Genomic DNA, 24,634 nt, shown 5'->3' on the forward strand with positions numbered 1-24,634 from the left:
ATGAGCTTCACTGTGGAAGGGACACCTGATGGAGGGCACTTACCTGCCCGCAGAAACGGCGGTAACTTCCTCGACACTCGGCACGTTCTTGCGCCCACCGCAGCGTGCCGTTTTGCGCAGGTTGGTCAAACAGACGGCTGCCGTACCGTGGCACGGTCGCCGACGGTCCGACGCGGCCGATGTCAGATGCTCGATCAGGTAGGGCCGCAGCGCGTCCGAGCAGCCAAAGTACGCGGCCAGTATGCTGAGTAGGCGCCAGGCACGCTGGGCCGAATCCGGACAGGCCGATCGGTTCGCCGTCGTCTGCTTCATCAGCTGACAGTACACCTCGTCGCGCAGGGCCAGATGCTTGTGACAATGCTGTGAAGGAAAGATTAGGGGGTTTAAAAATAATCGCCCATAAGCGAGAGGTGCGGCCGGCACTTACCATCAGCACCGTGTAGACGCATTTCACTTCGGACAGTTCCGGATCGACTGCCAGATCGCCGCAGTAGCGCAGCACGCAGTCGAAACATTCCAGCGCAAGCGGCGTCAGGTCGGCCGGCAGCCGCAGCAGCGGAGCCCGCAGCGGGTAGCCCTGCCATTTCACCAGATCGGCATGCTGGTTCCTCATGGCCCGTTTGTCCGAACGGTTGGATTTGAACTCGTCACTGTGAAGCAAAGCGCAAAGCGTTAGTCCCGTTCGATTGTCGCCACCGTAATGACCGACCGGCCCACCGATCCACCACTATCGATTCACGTTCGAGCGAGCCGTGTTACGCTGGGCGGACCTGGTCATACTTACTCGGTACGGAAGTGTTGCATCGCAAACTGCAGCAGCGAATGCTTGGTCAGCGATGTTTGCGTCGGCGACGAATCGTTCTCGTGGTGGCCGCTGGCCACAATGTGCATATCGCTGTAGTTGCCGTTGCCGTTACCCATCGGTGAGCCTTTGTGGTTAACGATCATGCCGCTACCGGTACCGCCGCCACTGCCGGCCCGGCCCGCCATGCCCCCGTCGGTCGGGCTGCGCTCCCCACCGTAGGGTGAGTTGTGTTGCGACTGCTGTTGTTGTTGCAGCTGCTGTTGCGACTGCCCATTGATGCCGTGCTTCATACCGCCATGCAGACGGCCCTCGTTTCCGTACCCGCCCATCATCGTCGGCGGTGGGGACGAGTCCGCCAACCCGCCGTGATCGATGTGCATATCCTCGAACTCATCCATCAGCTGCTGCTGCTGCTGGTGGTGCAGGTGATGGAGATGGTGCGGCGACTGGTGCTGCCCCGGATGGCCACCCATCATGTGGTGCAGATGGTGGCCCTTGTCGGTCGGCGACATTTGGTTCGGCGAGCCGGGGCTGTTCACGTTGGACGTTTCCAGCCGCTCGAGCGGCACATTCAGGGTGGCCGCGGCCGCCCGCACACCGGACGAGATGGTGGATCCCTTCGACTGGGTCTGCAATGGTAATGGGGAACAGGGAGAAGGGAAAACGTTAAGCGAGCGTGATCAGCGATGATGATTGTACGTAAAAGTTTTGAAATTGGTGTGCGACCGCCCCTTCCCCGCCCGTAATCAATTTGAGCGGAATGAAGAGCAAAATGCATATGGGTTGGCAGGCGGTTTGGCAACGTAAAACGTACGCTTCCGTGAACGTGTTATTAAATTTAGAAAGCCTCGGCTCGGAACCTGCGCGTCGTTTCGATGTGCGGTATGCGCTGCTTTCTTCATAATTGTTGGGGGGGGGAAGGGGGGGTGGGGGGTGGTGGGAGGGCCAAATGTCAGAAACCTATGGTAAATACCACCTGTTTACACCCGATCTGCCCACTTTCACGACCCTACACAACTTGCACCGATGAACTGTTTTATGTTTTGTTTTATACGGACATTAGCTGTCTCTCAACGCAACAATTAGAGCAGCTTTTTTGATGGTACAAATTTAAATCGTAACAATCGCTACTCACTTCCCACCTCGCAAACATGCAAACATGCACATTTGTTAATGTTTTTGTCACATTACGCCACGGTGTCGTCTTTGGCCATAAAAAAAAAAAACAAACAACCTCAGGGTAGGCAATGTAACACGCCTCTAGCAGTTTGGTATCGTTCCAAGCAGGGCTTCCGCTTGCCGGACGGCGTATAAAGTTTCCGCTCCATTTGTCAGATTACATCAAACGTACGAAGTTATGCAAATGTGGCGTAGCTAATGGTGCATATCCCGCCCGTTTTGTGGAATGAAAAATGGAGCGCATTGGACAGTGGAAAGGTTAATCAGAAATCCGACATAATTCATCGAATGGGATAGTGTAACCTTGCTACACCGGTCACCGGTTGTGTTAATAAAAATCCGTCACCGGCTACATGCTTGTGCCGCAGAGTAAGGGGATGGTTGGGAATTTGTAAGCTCACTTATATTACATTGAATAAAGATAAATTAGATTTAGGTTTAGGATAAATTAGAGTGTGCAATACAATTCTTATCCAGTGGCTGATTGGCTTAGCCGTAGTAGGATCTACTCAGCACGGCAGTATATAGGAAGCTCATACCATTTGAGCTCGCGAAGAACAATTTGTTAGGTCGTAGGATCAAATTTAAATATAATTTTTTGACATTTAATTGTAAAAAGTTTTGAAACATATCTGTAAATTGTCAGTGACACACACAGAAAGGTAGAAAAGTAGGTGCTTTGTAGAATCAGCGACTCACGTTTAGTCGCTATTTGATCCTTTTGTGTACGTATATGGTGTAAAATAATATGCCAAAATAGTGGACCATGTGGCGGATACACTATACTCACAAACACATTACTATTAAAGACACTTTTACGAATACTACACAATTTCAACATTAACACTCCCTAAAACATGGCTTCTCGAAAACGACGGAAAAATAGCAGAAATAGTTATGAAAGAACTAACATAATAATTCATACTCTTGGATTCAATATTTAGCATAGCAATGTTTGTTTAATTTGTTTTACTCTTTTAGTTTCAGTTCTAGTGATCAGTCCAACATTGTGGAACTGCACATGAAATATTATAAAATATCAGGCTAACGACGGTATAATTTCTAATATATTTATGTTACTCTCAACATTTTCGCAATGGTTTGCCAATATCTTGGACGGTTTTCAATCTAGACTTGAATTGTTGATGCCATTCGATAGATAATAGGTTTGAACATCGAGTTGTGTGGTTTTTTGAATTCTGGTAAATTGTCCTAAATCGAACGCTTGAGCCATATTGTGGTGTGCGATAAATTTGTGGTCAACACCAGTTACTAGACAAGATGTGTAGTGGAATAAATCATTTTAAATCCTATTTTATCTAACATTTAAAACATTCCATGCCGTATTATCTTAACTTCAAGTACTTTTCTGTAATAATTATTGCAGATCATTAAATCAAACAACATAGTCAATGATAACAAAACTGCCCCAAAAAGGACAAGGCTGGGCGGACAAATACAATATTACAGACAGTACAAGTTATCTCAATATGACAATTCTATACAGCTGTACTATCAATTTATTGATCAACTGTATAAAGTGTTTGGAAAATAGTGTTCTCTTACAGAGAGCAAATTAAATGTAGTGTATATTGTTATAGTGTTAAACGTATGAATCATGAAACAGCTTAATACGTTTAATGATGCCAGGACAAACATATTTTTTAAAATAACTTTAACACATCATTCGCTCGATACAATGAAAGAAGACACATTTTGGGATATTCTATCTGAATATTGGAAAAATGGTCAGTTTAACTAATAACCAATTCCTTCTTCATACAGGACTGAACAAATGATTAACCTTTTATGAAAAATAGGGCACAACCCAACTTGCGCAATCATTTGTACAATCAAGCTCCCCAAGGAATACTTTAATAAATAATTATCGAAATTTTGGTGTGTAAACATGAAGGATGGAAATACATTTAAAAAAAAACTTAAGCAAACGGAAAATGAATTAAAACATACTTCAAGAGACGATGGTACACCTATACAGGCGTCCCCCGAGTTACGACCCCCTCGAGTTACGACGATTCGCAGATACGACGATTTTGATTTTGACAGTTAAAAGTTGTCATTGACAAGAAATTGATGTATTTTTTTGAATATCTGGGTTGATAACCGTTATACATACATTTCCAAAGATTCCACAACTACCCTATCTTGAATATCTATATTGTGTACGGATTTTAAAATATAATTATTACATTAACGAACATTACTTTAAATAAAATACACGATATCATAAATTCCAACTCTTCAACTTCGGTTATAAACTTTATATTCATAGATATTCGACATACGACTTTTTCGACTTACGCCTTGCTTTGGGACATTTTTTCGGTCCCAAATACAGTCGTATCTCGGGGGACACCTGTATGTTATGTTTCATCGTCTTCGCTGGTCAAACCAAATTCCTCGTCCTTCTTATAATGTTCGGTGTTTATTATTTGGCTTAGATACTTTACAGCATAGGAGAACTACTGCTCAGATAACTTTTATGCATACATTATTAATTGGAGATTTTGATGCACCTGACATTTTAAATTTTATTTGCTTTTCTACTCCCTCTAGAGGTCTTAGAAGTAGAGAGCTACTAAGAAGCTCTTTTAGATCGACTGGTTTTGGTGCCAATGATCCACTGCTCAAAATGATTGATGTTTATAATAGGTTAGGGTTATCAGCAGATTTCAATCAATCCGTTAGTCAGCTGCGTCAGCATATTCGAGTTACCTCTAGGGCCTTACTTTAAATATGTACATTGTAAGCATTTAGTTATTTAGGCATACTGCCCGATAACTTTGATTTAAATAAATAAATATTCTTCTGTTGAGCCACTGGATTTATGTATACATTATCAAGCGTCATCTTCATCGTTGCCATTTTTTTCAATAGTTATAAAATCTTGAAAGAACGTGTTAGGTGCCAGTCTAAAACTTGGAATATCGATTTGGCATTGATATTTAGAGTGACACTGATTACGAATAACATCAAGGTATGAAGAATGATGCAATGCAATACACAAAGTAACGAACAATCATTTGTCTGCTTGTAATTGATCGTAAAATTATATTTTATGAAAATTATTACACGGAAGATGGAATTGGAATTGAGCTAACGACTAATACCAGCAGATAGATTGATCGAAATCGCAAATGAATCAAAACGAATAAGTTGTCGTCTGGAGAGATTGCCAACCACTGATGCGCATGGATTAATCTAAAATAATCAATTACAGATCCATCTGCTGTGTACCTTAACGCCCATCCTCGATCATCCTCTTTCAATTCTGCCAAAGCCACTCCGTTTCGTAAGCCCGACTGCACAGACAGGGCCAGCAACACACAATGCAATATTTGACTTGGCCATTAATTTTCACGCGTGTGTCGCATCGCCCGGGGGAAAGTAAACAGTTTGTGAAAAGCACAAAATTGTGCTTCGTAACGGAAAACAACCGACGGCGTGTATCGATGCGCAGAAAGAGACAAAGAGAGCGAGAAAGAGAGTGAGGATGGTTAACGACAAACAAAAAAAAACCCTCCAAAGCAGCAGTGAAAATGGCCAGCCGGTGAAAAGCGTTTTATAACATGCAGGCGGGTTTCGGATCACGATGATGAGCTTCGTCGTCCTCTGCTCTGGCGGGGTGGCGGTCAGTGAGTGGAAAGCAGAGAGGTTGGGGTGCAGCACTAATAATGCGGGCGACATCGGGAAAAACGAATGAATTTATCAAGCCAGCCAGCTCGATTCGCTTTGCCTAGTTTTTGCAGCCGTTTTGCCCGTTTGCCTCACTCGCTTGTTATGCCATTAGCGTTCGAATGGTGTGTTTGGCGGTCGGTTTACGATCACCCTTTTTTCACTGATTATCACCGAAACAGACCCCCTCCCCGGGGCGGGTGAAACGCCGGGAGGGGTTGATGGTTTATCATTTTTCTGTAAATTTTCTTCTTGTAATTTTTTTTTGTTTTGGTTTTGTTTTACTGTTGCTTCGGTAATTTATGGTGGAAAGAGTCATGTTTGTTGCGCGTCTTCGCTCGCACCGCAAACGCAACCACACAATCACTGCAAACCGAGGGTAAACAGACCATTTCGAATGTGCCATTAGTATGAGGGGGCGCATAAATAAATAAGTTTTCTTTTGCCCTCCCCGGGCGGGCACCAAACTTTCCAAATGTCTTTTTCCTTTTGGTTGGTGTTGTAAATGGACTCGCTGACGCTGGCTAAAGTTACTGCTTACGGTAAGCGATCGCCATGTCCATCTGCCGGCACACAGCACGGGTACGTAAGAGCATAGCTAAACAAGTCGGCAAGATACAGTATGATGACAGTTTCGGTACGGCACTGGTTTGGATCGGCTACCTTTCCCTTGCCAACATTAGAGCAACCGTTGCATCATACTACCGTTTTCGATAAAATCACATCAACTTTAGCGTAATATTTGAATTACTTCTTTGCTCGTGGTCCATCCAACGCCTCCCGGGGGCAAAAAGAGGGGTAAAAGCTTGTATAAGCGAAACAAACGAACTCATCACTCGCTCTCCAAAGCCAATTGATGCGCATTCCGTTCGCTTGCCATTCAACCTTCTTTCCCGATATTCCCCCTAATTAACGATTGATATCTATCGGGCACATGCAACACATTGGCCCGGAAAAATAAGCCACAACACGATTGCTGGCCGCGTACTGCTTGTATTGTGTTCAAACCACTCCCGTTGCTACGCGGGGCAGGGGGGTGGGGGAGGTTTTTTAAAAGCAAGCTAATTTATGCACACACAAAAAGCCTTCCCATCCCATTCCCCACGTTCTGTTCGCTTTCCACCTTCGCTGAATGATAAGGTTTGCTGCCTGGTGCAGCATTGAGGTCGAGCGATTGAGTTATTTTTTGTTTGCTCTACCTCTCTGCTTGCTCCGCTGCCGGAATTCAATTGAGTTTCACCTGTTTAACGGCAGATGATTTGGTTAAAATTTACATCTTCTTGTTGGGAAGCGATCGGGAAGCGATCGGGATGGGAATGTCCCACCGCTCCTCACCACCTCCAAAACGGTATTACTACCTCCCGTTTTATAGGGAAGTGGACCGATCGGTTCCAACGGCAACGAACCAATCATCGAGCTCGATCGAGTGCTTTCTTTACAATTCGATGTTTTTTTTTTTTGGTTTGTTTTCCCGCCCGGGCACGGGCAGCGAAACAAAAGAATTTCCCAAAATAGCAGCCGCATACCGGATCGCGATCGAATGAAGACGTATCGAGAAGGTATTTGGTACGAAGCGGGCAAATAAAAACTGCGCAAAAGGTGCATTAACCGCAGAATCGATTACGCATTTTTTTGTTGTGCTCCCCACTATTTCCTCCTTCTCTTGTGTTATTGTGTTTTTTTTCTTTTAAAATTATTTGTTGTTTGATCGAGCAATCAAACAACGTGCCAACGGTGAGTGGCGCACGGTGGCGTGTGTTTGCATGCTGCCGCTTTTCCCACAACACAACACGCATTCGGCATGGGCTCGTCACAGTTCTGCCGCAGCCGCAAGGGCAATTTGCCCCACTAGAGGGAAGAGGAAATTGCACACCGACAACAACAGCAACCACAGGAAGACAAAGAAGCAACAGAAGAAGAAAAAATAAGGAAAACCATACGCCCGGGAAACTCGAATTTGTTGTATAATGCGCGCCCGTAGGGGAAGGCAGGGCAAAATGGCACTGTTAAGCAGTTTAATGAATATGCCTTTGAATGTGCCATAAAACACAATTATTCTTACATTATTACAGGGTTTCCCGAGTCAATTTAGAATATCAACAACAATTTTCATTGCTCGCGATATGTTTTTCAACAGCTGTCAAATGTTGTATTTAAATCACTTTATTATTTAAGTTCTTCTTTATGATTTTCAACATACTTCAATGTGGATTGAGTTTGATAGTTCTTTGTGAAAATCTGTTGAATGTGAAAAGTGTTGAAAATCATGTGTAAGAACTGAAACCTTAATGTGATGCGAATACAATGTATGACAGCTGTTGAAAATCATCGGATAGGCGTTGAATAATGACGGGCACATTCATGAACATGACTTGGTAAACCCTGTATATGTGTGGATTAAAACATGCAACATGATCAGCACATGAACATGAACATGCAAATAAATGAAAAAAATATAAATAAAAGTTTATGTTTTGCTGCTATTTGACACGCGGAGCAAAATAGGCATAGTTCTGAGTCATAGTGGACATATGTAAACAACACGTGAAACGACAAAACACTGGAGCAATATGGGCCACAACAACAGCATTTACGTGATGGTCAAAGCTTTTGCGCAAATTTCGTAAAATGTATTCTCTTCCTATCTTTTGCTTTGCTGTCAAAAAAAAAAAAACGTCAAACGTGAAAAGCTTTTCAAAATTTTCCAAAAATATATTATTAAAATTGAAACACTGTTTACACGTTTCAATCTACGAAATTGAATCTTTTGAAGTTGTGCCTGCGAGTGTTATTGTGTTGACAAATACAACACCATAGCCCAACCAAGCACGTCAAAAGCACCTGCCCATTTTGCCTCAAGCATGACTACCCATTCTCCTCCATGTGAAGCATTTTTCTATTTTTGGTTATATTAATAAAAATACGCATCCATTTGCCTTGCTTTCTTCAGAAAAATTGTACAGAAATATCATATCTTTAAAAATACACCATGTAAAACTTTCACGCATCCCTGTGACCATTATTTTGTATTTTGCTTGATTATTTTTTAATTCCGGGTTATACAACTTACATGGTGTTCATAGAACACTCCCAATGAATACATTTTGAGCCTTGGAATTTATCCTTGAAGTGAAATAATTCTTAAATCAAGGGTACCCATTTGGCCCCGCATGCTCATTTTGCCCCGTTTACCCTTACGCACGAAACGCAAACGCGCGCGCGACCTCCATCAGCAGCACTTTGCGCACGGCGTTCAATCTAACAATTCGGACCTAAACGAACTGCACCAGTGGCGTGCCGTGGACATTATCGATCGAGCAGAGGAGAAATCTCGCTCATCTCGAGCGGTTGGAAAATGGGGATGTGTTTGAGAGCAAAAAAAAACAAACACACACACACGCACATTGTTGCACTGAGAAAGCGATGGGGGCTGGGTGATGTGAGCGTTTACCACCGCGTTGTGGCGACGGTCCGGTTCGACTATTTGCCCTGCAGCAGCCCTCCCTCGTCCAAGCTGGACTGGAAATGGAAAATTAATGATCGATTCGCCTGCAATTCCAATACGCCAACCGGCAGGCGCAAAAGGCGGAAGACAACAGAGACGGGGTAGAAAAAGAAATCAACCGATTTATGATCTGCTTTTCTGCCCTCAACCCCCACACCCCTTCTCCCCCCTTCACCCCTTTGATTGGTAAACTGGTACCATCAACTAGAGATCGCCCAGCTGTACGCAATCAACACGCAAACGGGAGACTTGCTGTGACTTGCGCGTCTTTCCCATGCGTGCGCAAGCGTCACGCAAGCGGTTTGTGCTCTGGACCTGGAGCTGGACAAAAGCGGGAAGGTTGATGGTGGACCGGGTGCAATGTTACCTCTGCCGCTTCGCGCAACGTTTCGAACCGGGCCAGAATCTCCTTCACCGACACCTTCGGCTCGATCGGCTCCTCGATGATCGTCTCCATGCGCCCGACCGATCCGGAACTGGCGATACTGTTCCGGCGGTTCTTCAGCGAGCCGGAGAGGGAACCGGTGCTGGTGAGGGTGTTGCTGCCACTGCTGCTTCCACTGCTGCTTGCACTGCTGCTGCTGCTGCTACTTCCGTTGACATTGTTGGCACTGTTGGAAATCGTGTCCCCCGGCGGGTGGTGGGACGTGGTGGCTGGCGCACTGCCACCGCCCGGCGACGACGGGCAGGACGAGAGCGGCGAGACGGCACTGTACTGATGATGCCCCAGCAGCATGGCCGCCGGTGTGGTGGGTGACGTTTTGCGACTGCCGTGCCCCGTCCCCCCGGCCTCATCCGCCACCATGATGTCCGGCTCGGCGGAGCGGCAGCTGCCTTCCTCGCCGTCGTGCCGCCTCCGGTAGCCGCAATTGGTGTACTCGCACTGTTCGTGCGATTTCTCCAGAAACGCCTTTATCACCGGCCCGTCCAGCGGCTGCACGTTTTTCACATCGTCCAGATCGCTGCGCCGGTGCACGTCGACGCGTATCTGGCCCGTGATGCGCCCGATCTCCGCGATCGAGTCCGAGTCGGACAGCCGCTCCAGGTCGTCGTCGTCGCCCCGGTCGTCCAGGTCGGAGCCGGCCTGGTCCGACGCCTCGATCAGGCTGTCGATCGAGGGCGATCGGTTGAGGCTGGAGGCGGCCGAGGGCCGTCCCATCTGGCGCCTGTCGGCCGATCCCGATGCCGATCCGCCACGTGATCGGGAACTTTGCGCTATTTCACTGACGACCCCCGCATCGTGCGCACCCGTTCGACCGCCGATTGGGCTGGGCGTGGGGATGCCGTCGTAGCATTTGTACGAACTTTGCAGCGACTCGAGCCCACCTCGCCGATCGTCCAGAAGGCTCATGGTGGCGCTCACCGACTCACTCACTACTGTTTGGGTACGAATTTTCCCGAGGACCGCTAATCACACCGAAATTCTGAGATGGGGACTTTCACATATCACAACAACAACAGCAGCCACCATTACACCGTCTCCCAGGGGCAGACCGTGTTAATCTCTTTCGTCACTCGCCTCTCCAATCGATCTTTCCCGGATCGTGCTCTCCCGTAGCATCAGCAGCCCAGGAAAGGGGGGAGGACAAAGAGCGGCCAATTTGTGGCAATTCAAAAGCTAACTGTTAATCCTGCTTCGTTTGCACTTGCTGCGCGTTTCTTCAAGCCACACTTCACACTTTTGCCTTCATACACACACTGCCCCGTACAGGCTAACGATCTCTAGCGGCCTGCTGCCTTCACGGACACTCAAATCAAAAACAATTCCTCACACTCAGTTTGCCAATTCCGTTAGAAATAATGTAAGCCCAACGCTCACGCCGGACGCCGAGCAGAAGAATGCTAGCCTAATAACGGCAATCGCCAATGCAAATGCTTCACCCAGAAACCGTTTGCTGGCTTTGCAGCGCCTATATTGGTCACCACCAGTACACTTTAGCACCTTGCACCATGCTGCACATTTCACACGACTGCACCACCGTGATCGTACAAAACTGCGGAAGCTTTTTAATTTCCTTTTCCCTTTTTGAGTATGTTTGGGCACTGCATTCAATCTAAGTTTGTTCAATTCCACTACGGTTGGTGCGTGATACCCAGGCCCGGGGCTTGACCCAAATCCGTTACATCTTCCTTCCTTGCAGCAGCAGCAGCAGCAGCATCACTGTACGATCCACTATCGGGTACGCGCTTCGATCACTTCCGTCCACCGCACGGTTTTCATCGTCGCCGTTTCACCAGATACCAGTTTTCCTTTTTGGTGTGGCTTGCGTGCGAGTGTGTGTGTGCACGTGTGTATGCGTCAGCCTAATCCGTGGAATGTTGAACGATCGCGGTCCGAATGTGAACTAACTGTTCGCGTCGAACGCCACCGCTGACGGACCCCGGCAGGTTTTCTATGTGTGTGTGTGTGTGTGTGTATGTGCAAGAGCGGCCACCGTAAAATGAAGATCATAATAAAAAAGCAGCAAACCCCCTTTCCTCCCCTCAGGCCAGAAAATGGGAAAAAGAGCGCAATGCTTTCTGCCCCAAACGAGAAAGAAGTAGCGCCAAAGAGAGAGCGAGAGCGAGAGAGGCAGAACGAGAGCGCGCGCGAGTCAGACAAATGTGTTTTTGCTCTCTTTGCTGCTGCGTTATGCTTTCGAAGCCTGTTTTAGGGGTTGTTGCAGCGACTACTTCGCGAACGTTTCCCTCCCTCGGACACCACTCCATCCCGAAGAAAACCCGAATGGAAAGTTATTGGACGGAGAGAACGTGCCAACCCGCGTAACGCTCTGCAACCTCCGTAATCTGCGTAAAAGCCTGTGCAAAATCTCACCCTAAACTCTCGACCACTCTCGGGCCCTGGAGCTGGTGGTGCTGCGCCGTTCGGTGGTATGGTGTCGAAAAAGCTAAAACGGTGGGCAGATTAAAAACAAAAATCCACTCCCCCCGATCCGCAACGATTTTACAACACCTACGCAACGGCACCCTTCGCGCACGTGCGCAGTCGTTCGCGCTCGCACGCGTATGGATGAGGGCGGCGGATTGTCTTATCTTGGTGACGTTATCCGTCACGCGCAGCGGGCGTCGTTGGATATATGCAGTGTGCGCACGATATTCGATCTGTGAGACGGCGGCACGGGGGGGAGGCTGACCCCACCGGAACTGTTCCGGCCAAGTGTGGTAGGATCACGCTTTCAGGCGTTCAATTTCTTTTGAAGCTTCGAGAAAGTACAACACACACACACACATGCAGTCCTTCTCCTGTGATATCTTTCCAGAGTTTGCAGACTTGTAAGCTGTGGTCCGAAGTGATCGGTACAGTTGATACTTTTCCCCGACTTTTCCTAACGACTGAAGTATGGGGGTTCGTTTCTTTCGCCGCTCAAGTCTCTCGCCCCGTTTTTAATATCTCACAGACTCATCTCTTTGCTTTGCTTTGCCGATGCGGAGTTTTCCATCAGTCTTTGGTGGTGCTCTTTTTCACAAGTTTCCTCCGATATCTTCGTTCTCTTCTTCTTGCCCACTGACACAATCTTTTCCATCTTTGATTGAAGAGTAAGTTGGGATTGGTGTGTTTTTTCTCTCTCTTTCTCGTTTTTTCAACTGTCTCTGTATCTTCAGTATCATCTTCACTCCTGCTCGCTGGCGCCTAGATCATTCGATGGCTGTCCAGTTTGCTGTGAGCATATGTGCAACTACTGCAAGAAGTAGGAATGATTGATGGTTTGTTTTTTTGCGCTGGTTAACTGAACTATACCCGTTAATGTATGAAAAGCATGCTGGAAGATGTATGTGGCCATGCCTCTGATAGCAATGCATGCTGGAGCATCCGTAAACGAGGAAGGTATGATTATGGTTTTAGCTATTTCATATAACTACAATAAAATACCATTAAAAACAAAAAGAGCATTCGTTTGATTGAAGCTAATAGATAGGCTTTAAAATCTTTTGTTATTGCAAGCTTAGTAAAAAAGATAAATAAACTCATTTTTAAAGCAATAATCCAGAAAAATTGCCATAGAATTATCGAGCTGGCGAGTTACTAACGATAACAAATTGTCCATCGGATGGCTTCAGACGTCATTCGGTGGCTTTCCATAACGTGTTTTTATTACAGCATTAACGCTGCATCGCGGCAAAAGTGTCCGCCTGGCTAGTTGGTTACGCATCGTGCAGGCGGTGACAACACATCCGGATGCAGATAATTGCCAACTTTCTCACTTTTACTGTGCTGCCCCATGCATCCTACAGCACATATCATCGATCGATTTCTTCACACGCCACGCTTGGTTTTAAACCCCCCCCCCCCTCCTCTCTATCTGCTCCGGGGGTTTGTTTGGTTTGTCTTCACTTCGTCCTTGCCTTCATTTTCCGCGCGCACTGGAATAATTTTCAATGCGTCCGTTAATGAACTTCACGATCGCGTCAAGGTGAAACGAAGCCAATACATAACTTAATCGTCCGCATGCATGGGAGTTGGACGATGGCAGCGATGATCCAGCGCGATCGACAGCGCCACGCGACGAATGGCTCAAGAGTGATGGGGGGCGAGAGTCTTTAAAGATGATCATTTCGCATGTATGATATAATCCTTCGCAGTTGGATGGAATCATTCCAGGCGTTAAAGGCGACTTAAGGGGTGCATGTGCATGCAACTGCGTGGCACCGACTGCACCCAACTGGTATTGTTCCATAATTATTTGGTTAGGACTGCATTTCACACGCGGCTGCATTCGAAAGTATAGCGGCGAGCTGGGTGAAAATGTGGCAAAATGTGCATACTAATGTGAGGTAATTAGCTCGCTTCGTGATGCCAGGATAAGGATTGTGCTTTATGACAGATGAATAATTGGAAACTGTTGAATGGTTTCGCTTTCGTTCAACAAATTAAAGACAATGAATATTGAACGTATCGGCTATGCATCATTATCAGATGGTTGATTATTTTGGCTTAGGAGAATTAGATTTTACATTAAATTGCATGCCGGACTTAATGTGCATCATTAAACAATCCTGGAGTTCATTGAAGTCGTTATTTAAAAATTAAACCAAAATAAGCGACGTTTAAAAAATATAAGGTTCACTTTTGTGTTCGATTATTATACTCTATCGACTATTGAACGGCTATGTCAAGGAATTGGCCGATATGTTTTATACTGTTCAACAACAAAAAGCTGAACAGTATTGTTGTTGAACAGCTGAGCATTTGATGATTAAAACGCCTTTTAAAAGCTAGCTTAGCTTTTAAAGCTTTAAAAGTGCGTAGGAGAAAATTGAGAGGTCTATTAACTAACAGTAATTTGCATAATTTGGCATTTGCGCCTCGGGTGGCATACATTTTAACTAATGAGGAAAAAGACCTCTCAGTAATGAAAGTAAGTTTAGAGCGGATCAGTTAGAATGGCGAGTAAATTATTTTATTCTTTTACCTTAGAAGTCACCAGTACCTGCTGAGTCGACGCTTAGATTTAAAGGTTTTTTTTTGTTCAGGAGGAACGGTCCAAAGTTTAATATGATTCAATTCTTTAAAGAGCTACTTAAGTCCCAATTGATTTCAGCCACTTTGAATAATTGAAGGAGACCAACTCTAACTGGAGGTAGAGTTTAAAAACTCATCGATATTTAATTAACAAAACGGTATGTGACATCACTAACGATATCATTCACAGTGAATGGGTATAAGTTACTTATCTTTTGGCTGAACAACCGTTGTCGGTCAAGGTCTGCCAGTACCAATTGTGGGGTTTGCTGTTAATGACTTTTGGATTACCCCCCATAGCAGGATAGTAAAGTCCTACGTATGGCGGCACGTTCCATTTGGGGCTTGAACCCATGACGGGCATGTTAAGTCGTACGAGTTGACGACTTTACTACGAGACCGGTTAAAGTTGAGTAAATGAGTTGCTACAAAGAGCTCAATCGCAAATAAATCCAAACAACTTTTCTGTGAAAATTTTATTCACTTCATACACCGCAAAGATATGGTTCCCTTAATTCAATAGTCTGCCACATTATAAAACCAAAAAAGCGATAACACCAAAATCATTATATGGTAGTGGCAGAGCAAGAACGAATATTAGTGCAGACTGAGCATAAAAAAAAAGTTTATGTAGGAAGTTGCACAAATATAAAACAATCCTTATATTAAAAACAACGAACATATCAGACTGTTTTATGATGTCCTAGGGTTAAATTAATAGGTATGAAAATTTTTTTAAAGAAAAAAATTAAATATAAATATAATGGGAAAGAAAGTAAAAACATGTTCAATAAAGAAAATAGAAATGATTGTAGAATTGACTAATGTTGATAACATTGCAAGTGTAAAACATGTTTGTAAATATTCGATGCCAACGCTATTATCCTATTACGTGCTTACACGAGACTAGTGTCGCTGTATTTTTTTTTTTTTTATTTTTTACAGCAGTTTTGATGTTTTGCGGTTACGTAATATGTAAAAAAAGTAACTTACGCAGTAAACAAAAACTTAACATGCAATCACAAAGTTTACCTTACGAATTGTGTAAATAATACACAGCAAGCTGATTCCGTGGGTCGTGACTTGTATGTATAAACAACCGAAGAGTCGTTCCAAACAAACCTTTTTTTCCTCTCTTTTCTGCCAGCAATATCCCCAAACGAAGCATAAACATAAAATAAAGTTATCAAGCCTTACCTGACGGTACTCGGCGAGGTACGACTGTACCATCACCTGGATCGCGTTCGCCTTCGACGCGTGCATCACCAGCCGGGCGCCAGTTTTCAGCGTCAGCTGCAGCGTGAGCGGCCGCGGCAGCGTGGTAACACTCTGTATGTCATCGAACGGAATGGCGCGCTGAATCGAAAGGAACTCGGGCTCCTTGCTTGCCAGATACACGCCCATATGCGAGACGGCCAGCAGCGTGCCCTCCTGGATCGAGGGCGATCCGTTCATCACGAACAGCCGCGCAAAGTACAGCGGCCAGCCACGGGCCATATCGAGCACGTGGCGCTTGACGATGGCACGCACGTGCTGCTTCGCGGTGCTGTGCCCGTTCGCCGTGATGCCGTGGCTGCTGAGCAGATTCACCGCCAGCCGTTTCTCCTGCGGCGATATTCGCATGCACGGCGTGACCCCGAACACGTCGGCCGTGATCTGGTTGAACAGCAGATCGAGTGCGGCCGGTGCCGTCACCGTTTCACTCGGCCGGAACACCTCCTTGCGGACGCGCAGCGTCCAGGTGACGCGGTTGTACGTCAGGCAGGCGGCCGCCGGCGCCTTCAGCGACGGGTTCATCTGCACTGGCAGGACGGGTGCGGGCGGATCGGCCATTGCCCCATCGTCCAGCTTCTCGCTGTACACCGAACCGTTCGTGGTGGCGGCCGACGATTTGCGCTCCCGCTCCTGGACACTTTTCTGCACCATGTGCGTCTTGAAGGTGGCAATGCCCGAGCCCGGCGCGTTCGCGGAGTATTGTTTCTGCTGCTGCTGGTACTGTTGCTGGTATTGCGACTGTTGTTGTTGCTGCTGCTGGTGTTGTTGGTGGTGTTGTTGGTGGTGCTGCTGCTGGTGGTGGTGCTGCTGCTGCTTGTCCTTCGTGTAGGACGACGGGTGGAACACTTTGTTGCTTTCCTTCTCACGCTGCAGCTGGGTCAGCTCGTAGTTGCGCTCACGGGCCTCCCGCTCTTTGTCGCCACGATCGCGATCGCGCGGATCGCTCGATGTGGACGATGGACCTTCGACTTCCGAACGATCCCAGACCGATTCGGAGAAGTTCTCCCGATCACGGGAACGTGATCTTGACCGGGATCGCTCGCGTTCGATAATCATTTCCTTCTTGAAACCTGCAAAAAAAGATATCGGACTCATTTAATTACTTAAATCAGGTGAAGATACTATATACATAGATTTGAAGGCCGCATTCGACCGAGTTTATCACTCAATACTCTTTGCTAAGCTTCAGCGCATGGGATTAACACAAGCGGTACTGTCATGACTAAGCTCTTATCTATTAAACAAGAAATTCTTCGTAAAAAATAATAACTATGAGTCCTTTAGGCTCCTACAACATCTTGGTACTATTAGACAACAATCAGAGCACCGAATGAAAGCCCGGTACCGAATGGCCGCCTACCCTTAGCGACTTGAGGTTCCAAAGGAAGCTGAAATTGAAGTCCGAGAGACAAGTGGCTACATCGCGGCGGTAGGTAGGTCGATGCAGCCCGCCAAACAGTGAATAAGTACTTGGGAAACATAAACAAACATATCAGGAAGTAGAAATCGGGTCCACAGGCTTCGTAGCGGCTGCAATGACGCAAAACTCAATGCATTTTAGGTGAATTTCGACTGAACTTCAATATGACACCCCAGCACGCGAACCGGTCCCAAATCCCCGAGCTGCGTTCTTTCCAAATTTTCTGGATCAACAAGCTCTACACCAGACGTTTGTCATGTCTGGCCCGCGAATGCTCTCAATCCGGTCCGAGAAGAACTTTGATAGTTATTTGAATGGAGCAGAGATAGATTGTAAATTATAAGATAAGAAAAACGGGTGTATTAATGTTTATCCACTGAGGAAGAAGGTTTTAACATTCAGTTTTAATAGTTCGATTAAGTTAGAAGAGTGAAGTAAGTTACACATAGTTACTTGTTGCGGAAGGCATGTAGCAAGTGTTTTAGTAGTTGTTTCCTAAGAGCAATCTAAAGTCAGACTATCAATATTTTCAACCATTTTACGACATTGAGTTCGGAAAGTTCAGAATTGAAGTATTGGAATACCTCTTTCTTCACTTTATTGATGAGGGTACTTTTTAGATATGGTTCTGCAAACATCAGGTCGATATATTCTATATAACCAGGTCGATATAACCATGAAAAACCAAGAACTAAAAAAAAGTAACAACTGTATGAGGTCGACTGTATGCTGGTAGTTCCTTTTGCTCAACAAAATGGCCACATATCTATCCAATATTTGACGGTGTAGTAATAAATTTTGATTTATAGTTGTTAGTTATTACCGTTGTCAAAATGCAGCATTTGTACTTCGTGTGTCATTGTGTGCAGGCAATATACGAAGTTTAAAGAAATGTCCAGGTAGCTTTAAAGATAGCAGATATCTGGAGCAATTGAATATGATCGCTGCTCAACTGCGGCCCCGAGAATATTTTGAACCGTAATCCGGCCCACGACCCAAAACGAGTTTGACATCACTGCTATACACCAACAAATTTGTTGCGAAAACTGAAGAGGAAGAGGTAGATCTTCAATACATGCCTGCACGCATGTTTCAGTTCGCTACGGCGAAAATTCCAGATAGCTCACGAAAGGCTGCTCGTAAGGTCGTAGATTTGGTTTTGCAAGAAAGCTTAAATAATTACCTTCCTCATGGAAAGAAATGATCTCTCTCAGTTTTTTTGCCTACTACCGGCTCCATTTTTATCCATTGTTTAATGCAAAAGTTATATTGCGTAACGTGCGAGAAGCCATATCAGACAGGTGTACTTTAAATTTTTGCATTATGAGACGATTTTGAGCAAAGCCCATGCAATGCTAGGTTTCGTTAACCGCCACTCAACTATCACAATTGATCGTCATTGTCTTAAGTCCTTTGAGCTTGAGTCATTAAAGAAAATATACTAGTTTGTTTGAAAACAAAAAAAAACAGCCCCTGGCGCTATGCTCCGTATCGCACATGGTGCTTAATGTCGGTAATACAGTCATTAAAATAACGACGCAGGGTTGCCTGAAGTGTATTTATGGCAAAAAAGCTCTCGGATGCCATTAACACCCCAGATTTGCTGACCAGAATTATCAATTTACCAACTAGGACACTAAGACATCTTGAATTCTTAAGTATTGACTTTAAAAGGCGACAGCATAGCTCTAATGAACCTTTGTCGTCTATGTCTTTTGAAGTTTCAACATATTCTACAAGTATTTTAATCTTCATCGCTACTAACTAAAAAATCACCTTAAAACCACCTACTATCTCTTTTTGATCACCATTACGTCATTACCACCTCTTGATAGGCAAAAAAAGTTCATAAAAGTGTATTAAATGTTAAATATGTTCTTTTGTCGGAAATGAGTGAATGCTTACTTGTTTCGTAGACCAGATCCAGCTTGGCTGCCTCGGCACGACCCCACGAGTCCATGAAGCTATCCTTGGCACCGAACGTGTCGCGCTCCTGGCGCTGCACAAACGACGGAATCTCCGACTGGTTCTGCTGGTGCGCGTTCTGGGCGGCTATCATGTTGCCGTGGATCGGTGGCGGCGGAGCCGGTGGAGTAGACGTCGGCGGTCTGATCGGTGGTGGCGGTGCCGGCCCAGGTGGTGCTGGTGGCAAAACCTAAAATCAACCAAACAGGATCAGCACATTCAGCTCTTCCTGAGTGCGCGCAACCGCACAATCGCACTTACCGTGGGCCAGGCCGTTGCTGGGGCACCCTTTTTGCTTGCCTCCATCCGCTGCACCTGCGTCTTGACCGACGGCACCGCATCGCCACCGGGCGACTTGGCGCCACCGGGCGGGTTCATGCCGCCGAGCTGCTGCTCCAGCATCATGCGCCGCGTATCCTCCAGCTTGGCCGGCGTGCGCTCGGGCCGGTCCGATTTGGCACTGGACGAGCGGACCGAGTGGCCCGCGGTCACCTGCTCCAGCCGCTGGCGCATCTCGTTGCTCAGCTTCAGCTTGCCGACACTGTTCGGGGCGGGCCGGTCGGCCCCGATGTCGAAGCTGCGCTTGGCCGTCCGTGCCGCACCACCCGGCTGTTGGCCGCCGCCTCCCGCACCCTTGCCGCCCGCATCGGCCTCGCGTGCCGCCTGCTCCTGGAGCTTCTGGTCGATCTCGAACTCCTCCCACTCGACCCCGTTCGGGGAGCCAATCGGGGAGTCGAGGTTGCTGCTGCTGTGCTGTGACTGCGGCGTCGTTTTGCGATTGCTCTGGCGCGTCATCTTGAACTGGATGAACGTTTCCTCCGTCTCGGTGCTGGCGGTGACGCCTTGCGGCGGTGGCCAGCGCCATTTGCCGATGCGCACGGTTTTCGCCCGCCCGTACGGATCGAGGAACGGGCGCACCTCGAACGGATCTTTCAGCTCGAGCGGTGGTGGGAGCGGTGGCGGTGGCGGCGGTGGTATCAGGTTGGACGAGGACGAGTCTTTGCGGTTGCGCAGCATGTCCGAGAAGGAGGTGGTTGTGGCGGGCGGACCGATCGGACGGTCGGTCGAATCGTTGCGGCCGCCGGCCTTGGCGCTCATCTTGCGAATGGGCGAATGTTGCACGGAGGTGGGCGAGCCGGTGGCACCGCCATGCTTCGGTGAGGCGGCACCCGGGTTGGCCGGCGATGAAGAGGAGGATGGGCCGGCCCCGTCCTGCTGCGTGAGCAGCGTCTGCAGGGCTTGGTTTTGCGCCATCAGCTGCTGCTGGATCTGGATGTTTTGGGCCATCGCGGACTGGAGGAAGGCGCGCTGCATTTGCTGCTGGTAGGCGGTGCTGTCCACGCCGGGCGGGATGGTAAACACCGGCATGACCACGTCCGGGCTGACCGAGCCCATCATGAGCAGCGAGCCGGACGAGCTGGCCGGCGGTGACAGCGGCGCGATCGGGTTCGGCGCGCTCGGCGTGAACCCGTTCGAGGTGGCATTCTTCGCCTGGTGGGTGGTGCCACCCTGCGTAGCGCTTGCCAGCACGGCCGACTGCTCCAGGTCGGTTAGCGAGCGGTCGGTACGGACAGTGGCGAGCAGCTCGCTCACAAACTGCGCTCCGCCCCGGATGCTTGCCGCCAGGGAGCGGGCGTCGGACAGCTCGTCGAGCGATCCGTCCAGCACGGGGCTGAACAGATCGTCCAGAAACTGGTCGACGTCGGATGCCTGCGACGGCACTCGCACGCGGCGCACGTGACTCGCTAACGATGGTGCCTCACTCGTGTCCGACATGGCGGACGAGCGTACGCTAAACTCCGACTTCTCCGCGTACTTGAGCGAGTGTGAGCCGGACGAACGCTTGCCGGCGTACTGCGACTTGACGAAGCGCGGGTGCTGCTCCTTGAGCGGTGCGATCGTGTCCACCGAGCGGTACTTGTTGCCGATCCGGTTCTCGGCCAGCGTCAGCGTGAGCGAAGTTTCCGGCTCGTCCGCATCCGGTGCGAGCAGTGCGTCGTCCGCCTCGCCCGCCAGCAGATCGTCCAGCGAGCGCGACCGGCTCTTGTCCTCGTAGAAGGCACGCTCTTCCCGCAGCTTATGGCGCGACAGCGATACATCGTGTGACGTCTTCCTGCCCGCGCTGGAGGGTTCCATATGGTGGCGGGAGGCGGCACCACCACCACCGCCACCGTACTCGGCCGGCTCGTGCTTCTTCGTGCCGCTGCCGATCGCAACCGGTACGAGCTGTATCTCGTGCGAGCTGCGCTTCATCGACGGTGGCTCGGGCGGCGGCACCTGCGGCCGCTTGGGGCTGCTCGGCTCCGCAGCCGAATCGTGCGCACCCGGGGCGGCACTCGGCGCACCACCCTTCCTGCCGCAGCGCAGTATATCGCTTCGCACGGCCGGGAAGGCGGGCGGTAGCTCCTTCTCCGCCACCAAATCGAGCACAAAGTCCAGCCCGCACGAGTCCGTCATCTGGTCCGACTCGTCGATCACCACCGTCCAGCCCAGGTTCGGTATGCCGAACGAGGAGATGGCAAGGGCGGCTGCCTCCTCGCACGTCGTCCACGAATCGACCGCCACCGTCTGCACACTGTTGTCGGGCAGGTTCAGCCCGAGCGCCGTGTCCGCCAGCCGAGACGAGGCGCGCCACTCGAGCCAGGCCGGCGGGAACAGCCGGCACGGGTTCGTCTGGCCTGCGTTAGCGTTCCGCAGCAGCTTCTTCAGGATCTGCTCCTTCGTGTTCGGGGGCGCATTGTCCACGATGAACTTGATCAAGTACTTGCTGAACGCCGAGCCCGGCTGGAACGCGGACAGACAGTGGGACATCAGCGTCCACAGCTTCTCGGCCGCGGTCTCGTCCGCCCGGTACACCTGGTTGCAGATCTGCACGAGTATTTCGTCCCGCAGCCCGCGCGACGACAGCCCCTTGTGGACGATGTAGTCCGCCAGGATCTTCTCCCGATTCGCGTCCATCGTCGCGTCCGTCGTCCAGCGGATGATCAGCTTGAAGATGGCGATCGCGTCCTTAAAGTCCTGGTCGCGGGCGGCGGCCCGCGACAGGAACGGCGCGCTGATGATGTCACGGCGCGGTGCCAGCTTGACCCCGTTACAGTACACCGAGCTGAACTTGCCGAACGCGAACTGATCCAGGTCGGGCGGCAGATCGGCCGCCGACGGAGGCCCGGGCACGGTTCCGACCACCTTCACCAGATTGCGATCGCTCTGCTGGCCGGACCAGTTCTCCGACTTGGAAAAGATGAACGCCAACTCGGCCGGTATGTCGAGCGGTACGGCGGAACCGCGCTCCACCTGCTCCTTGGCCAGCCGCTGGGCCGTCCGCTCCTTCTTGAGCCGTTCCGCCTCCCGGCGGCGCTTCAGTTCGTTCTTCAGCTTGGCGTACCGCTTGCGCTGCATGTGCCCCTTGTACAGGGCCTGATACTTGACCACGCCGTTCTTGATCGTTAGGTACCGGTTGCGGTCGCGGTACCCACGCCAGTAGCGCTGTATCGTGACGGCACCGCGCACCTCGCGCTGCACCTTCTTACGCGCCAGCATGCCGCGCACGGTGCGCTGGATTGTGACGGCCGCCAGCCGCAGCCGGTCGGCCCGGCTCGCCTCCAGCGTGCGGTGGAGGGCTTCGCGCAAGAATACGCGCGTTGCGCCCAGCTGGAAGTCGGGCCCCTCGGTCGTCGTGCCCGGCAGCTCGTCCAGCACGAAGCGGCACAGCTCCCGGTACGGCGTGCCCTTCGGCAGGGGCGTCCTCATCAGATGGCGATACCGTTCGACAAAGTGCTGAAAGCGAAGGCGCACCGGATACCCGGACTGGCGGATTTTGATCGTGTCCAGCATGCCGAGATAGCGCAGCTGCTGCAGCACGCAGGGCATGTCCATGCGCAGGGCCTGCTTGTCGTTGTTCGGCTTGACGCAGCGCACGAACCACGGGTTGCACTTGGCCATCGACTGCAGTAGCTGCTGCAGCGAGTCGGAGAAGCGCGCTGCCACCGTCGGTGTGCGCGGCTTCATCGTGACAAAGCGCCCGTTCGAGCCCTTAGGCAGCGTTTTGCCCACATCCCGCTGGGCGCGCAACTGCTTGGTCATCTCGCCGACCAGCGGCTCCGTGCTGGAGCTCAGCAGCTCGATCACGTCCATGCGCAGCGCGTCCCGGTTCTTCTCGAGAAAACCGTCCACGCAGTACCACACCTGGCCGGCGTAGTGCGTGATGCCGAACTCTTGCGCGCCGACCCGCGGCCTCGAGTACAGCTCATTCAGCGCGTGGTTGTAGTGGCACTTCTCGAGAAAGCTGGAATCGTTCGCCCGCGGAAAGTTGGACTCGTCGTCCAGCAGGTGGAAGATGCCGACCGGCTTTTTCGCGAGCAGATGGATCACCGGCAGGTTGTCCTCCCACTCCAGATTGGTCCACTCGAGCCGCTCGCGCGCGTACTCCGCCTGCTCCAGCTTGAACACGTGCTTGTTAAAGTACAGCTGCAGGCTTTCGTTCGCGTAGTTGATGCACAGCTGCTCGAACGAGTTCTCGGCCAAATCTTCGAACCCGAAGATGTCCAGAATCGACAGCCGTTGCGCGTCGTGCGTGCCGCCCCGGTGCACGATCGAGTTGATCCGCAGCACAAGCCTGGGTAGTGAAGGACAGAACGGGTGGAAAATGTTACTAATGAACTACAACCAAAGCTCCAAATCTAGAGCAGGGGTCGGTAAGAGTCCACGATTAGTTCATGTGACCCGCCAAAACATTAAGAACATTTGTGGAATTGAATTAGAAGGTTGTAAAGTGAACAATTTTGTCGTCTTTCTTCAGATTTCAACTTCAAAAAGAGTTGTTCCTTTTAGATAAAGATTGAAACAATTGGGTTCATTTATGCCAACTAAATAGTCTACATGCAATGTCGCACCGCAAGTTCCCGCAGTTGTTTGCATTAGTAGCAGAAAATATTGAATCTAGAAAGGTTTGTGAAAAAATTAAATGGTATTGTTTTTTCGTTATAGTTTTAAAACCTAAGGAAAACCTCTTCGGAGTATTCTATAGATGTATGAAGCAGACAAATTTTTACTAGCAATGAAACAAGTGAAAACTACTTCTAGATTTGTGCTGCATCCTTGACAATTGTTGTGTGCGACAAAAGAGGTTGCCTACCCCTGGAAGCCGACAGGATGAGTGCCGATCGGGAGAGATAATCGGAGATCGGTCTTCTGCATGATGCAAGAGATCGATACACGAACTGGGGCTCTCTCCTACGGACCGCGATAAGGGTCAGACGTGCGTGCTACGCTTATTTAATTGTTAAAAAGTGAATTTCATGTGTGGCGTTTAAAATAAAGAGAATAAGT

The 24,634-nt window shown here is 49.0% G+C and overlaps 1 protein-coding gene across 1 annotated transcript in view; it reads right to left on the bottom strand.

Moving 5' to 3' along the window:
* Positions 1-24,634, bottom strand: part of LOC120947586 (unconventional myosin-XV) — a 38,933-nt gene that overhangs the window by 1,517 nt on the left and 12,782 nt on the right. The window contains exons 4-9 of the mRNA XM_040363041.2: positions 19,568-23,921; positions 19,247-19,496; positions 15,844-16,991; positions 785-1,434; positions 428-650; positions 44-360 (exon numbers count right to left, since the gene is read on the bottom strand). Coding sequence (XP_040218975.2) covers positions 44-360; positions 428-650; positions 785-1,434; positions 15,844-16,991; positions 19,247-19,496; positions 19,568-23,921 — 6,942 coding nt within the window. The remainder of the gene's footprint in view (positions 1-43; positions 361-427; positions 651-784; positions 1,435-15,843; positions 16,992-19,246; positions 19,497-19,567; positions 23,922-24,634) is intronic.

Source organism: Anopheles coluzzii, chromosome 2 (genome assembly GCF_943734685.1).
Source record: "Anopheles coluzzii chromosome 2, AcolN3, whole genome shotgun sequence".
In the NCBI taxonomy this organism is placed as follows: Eukaryota; Metazoa; Arthropoda; class Insecta; order Diptera; family Culicidae; genus Anopheles; species Anopheles coluzzii.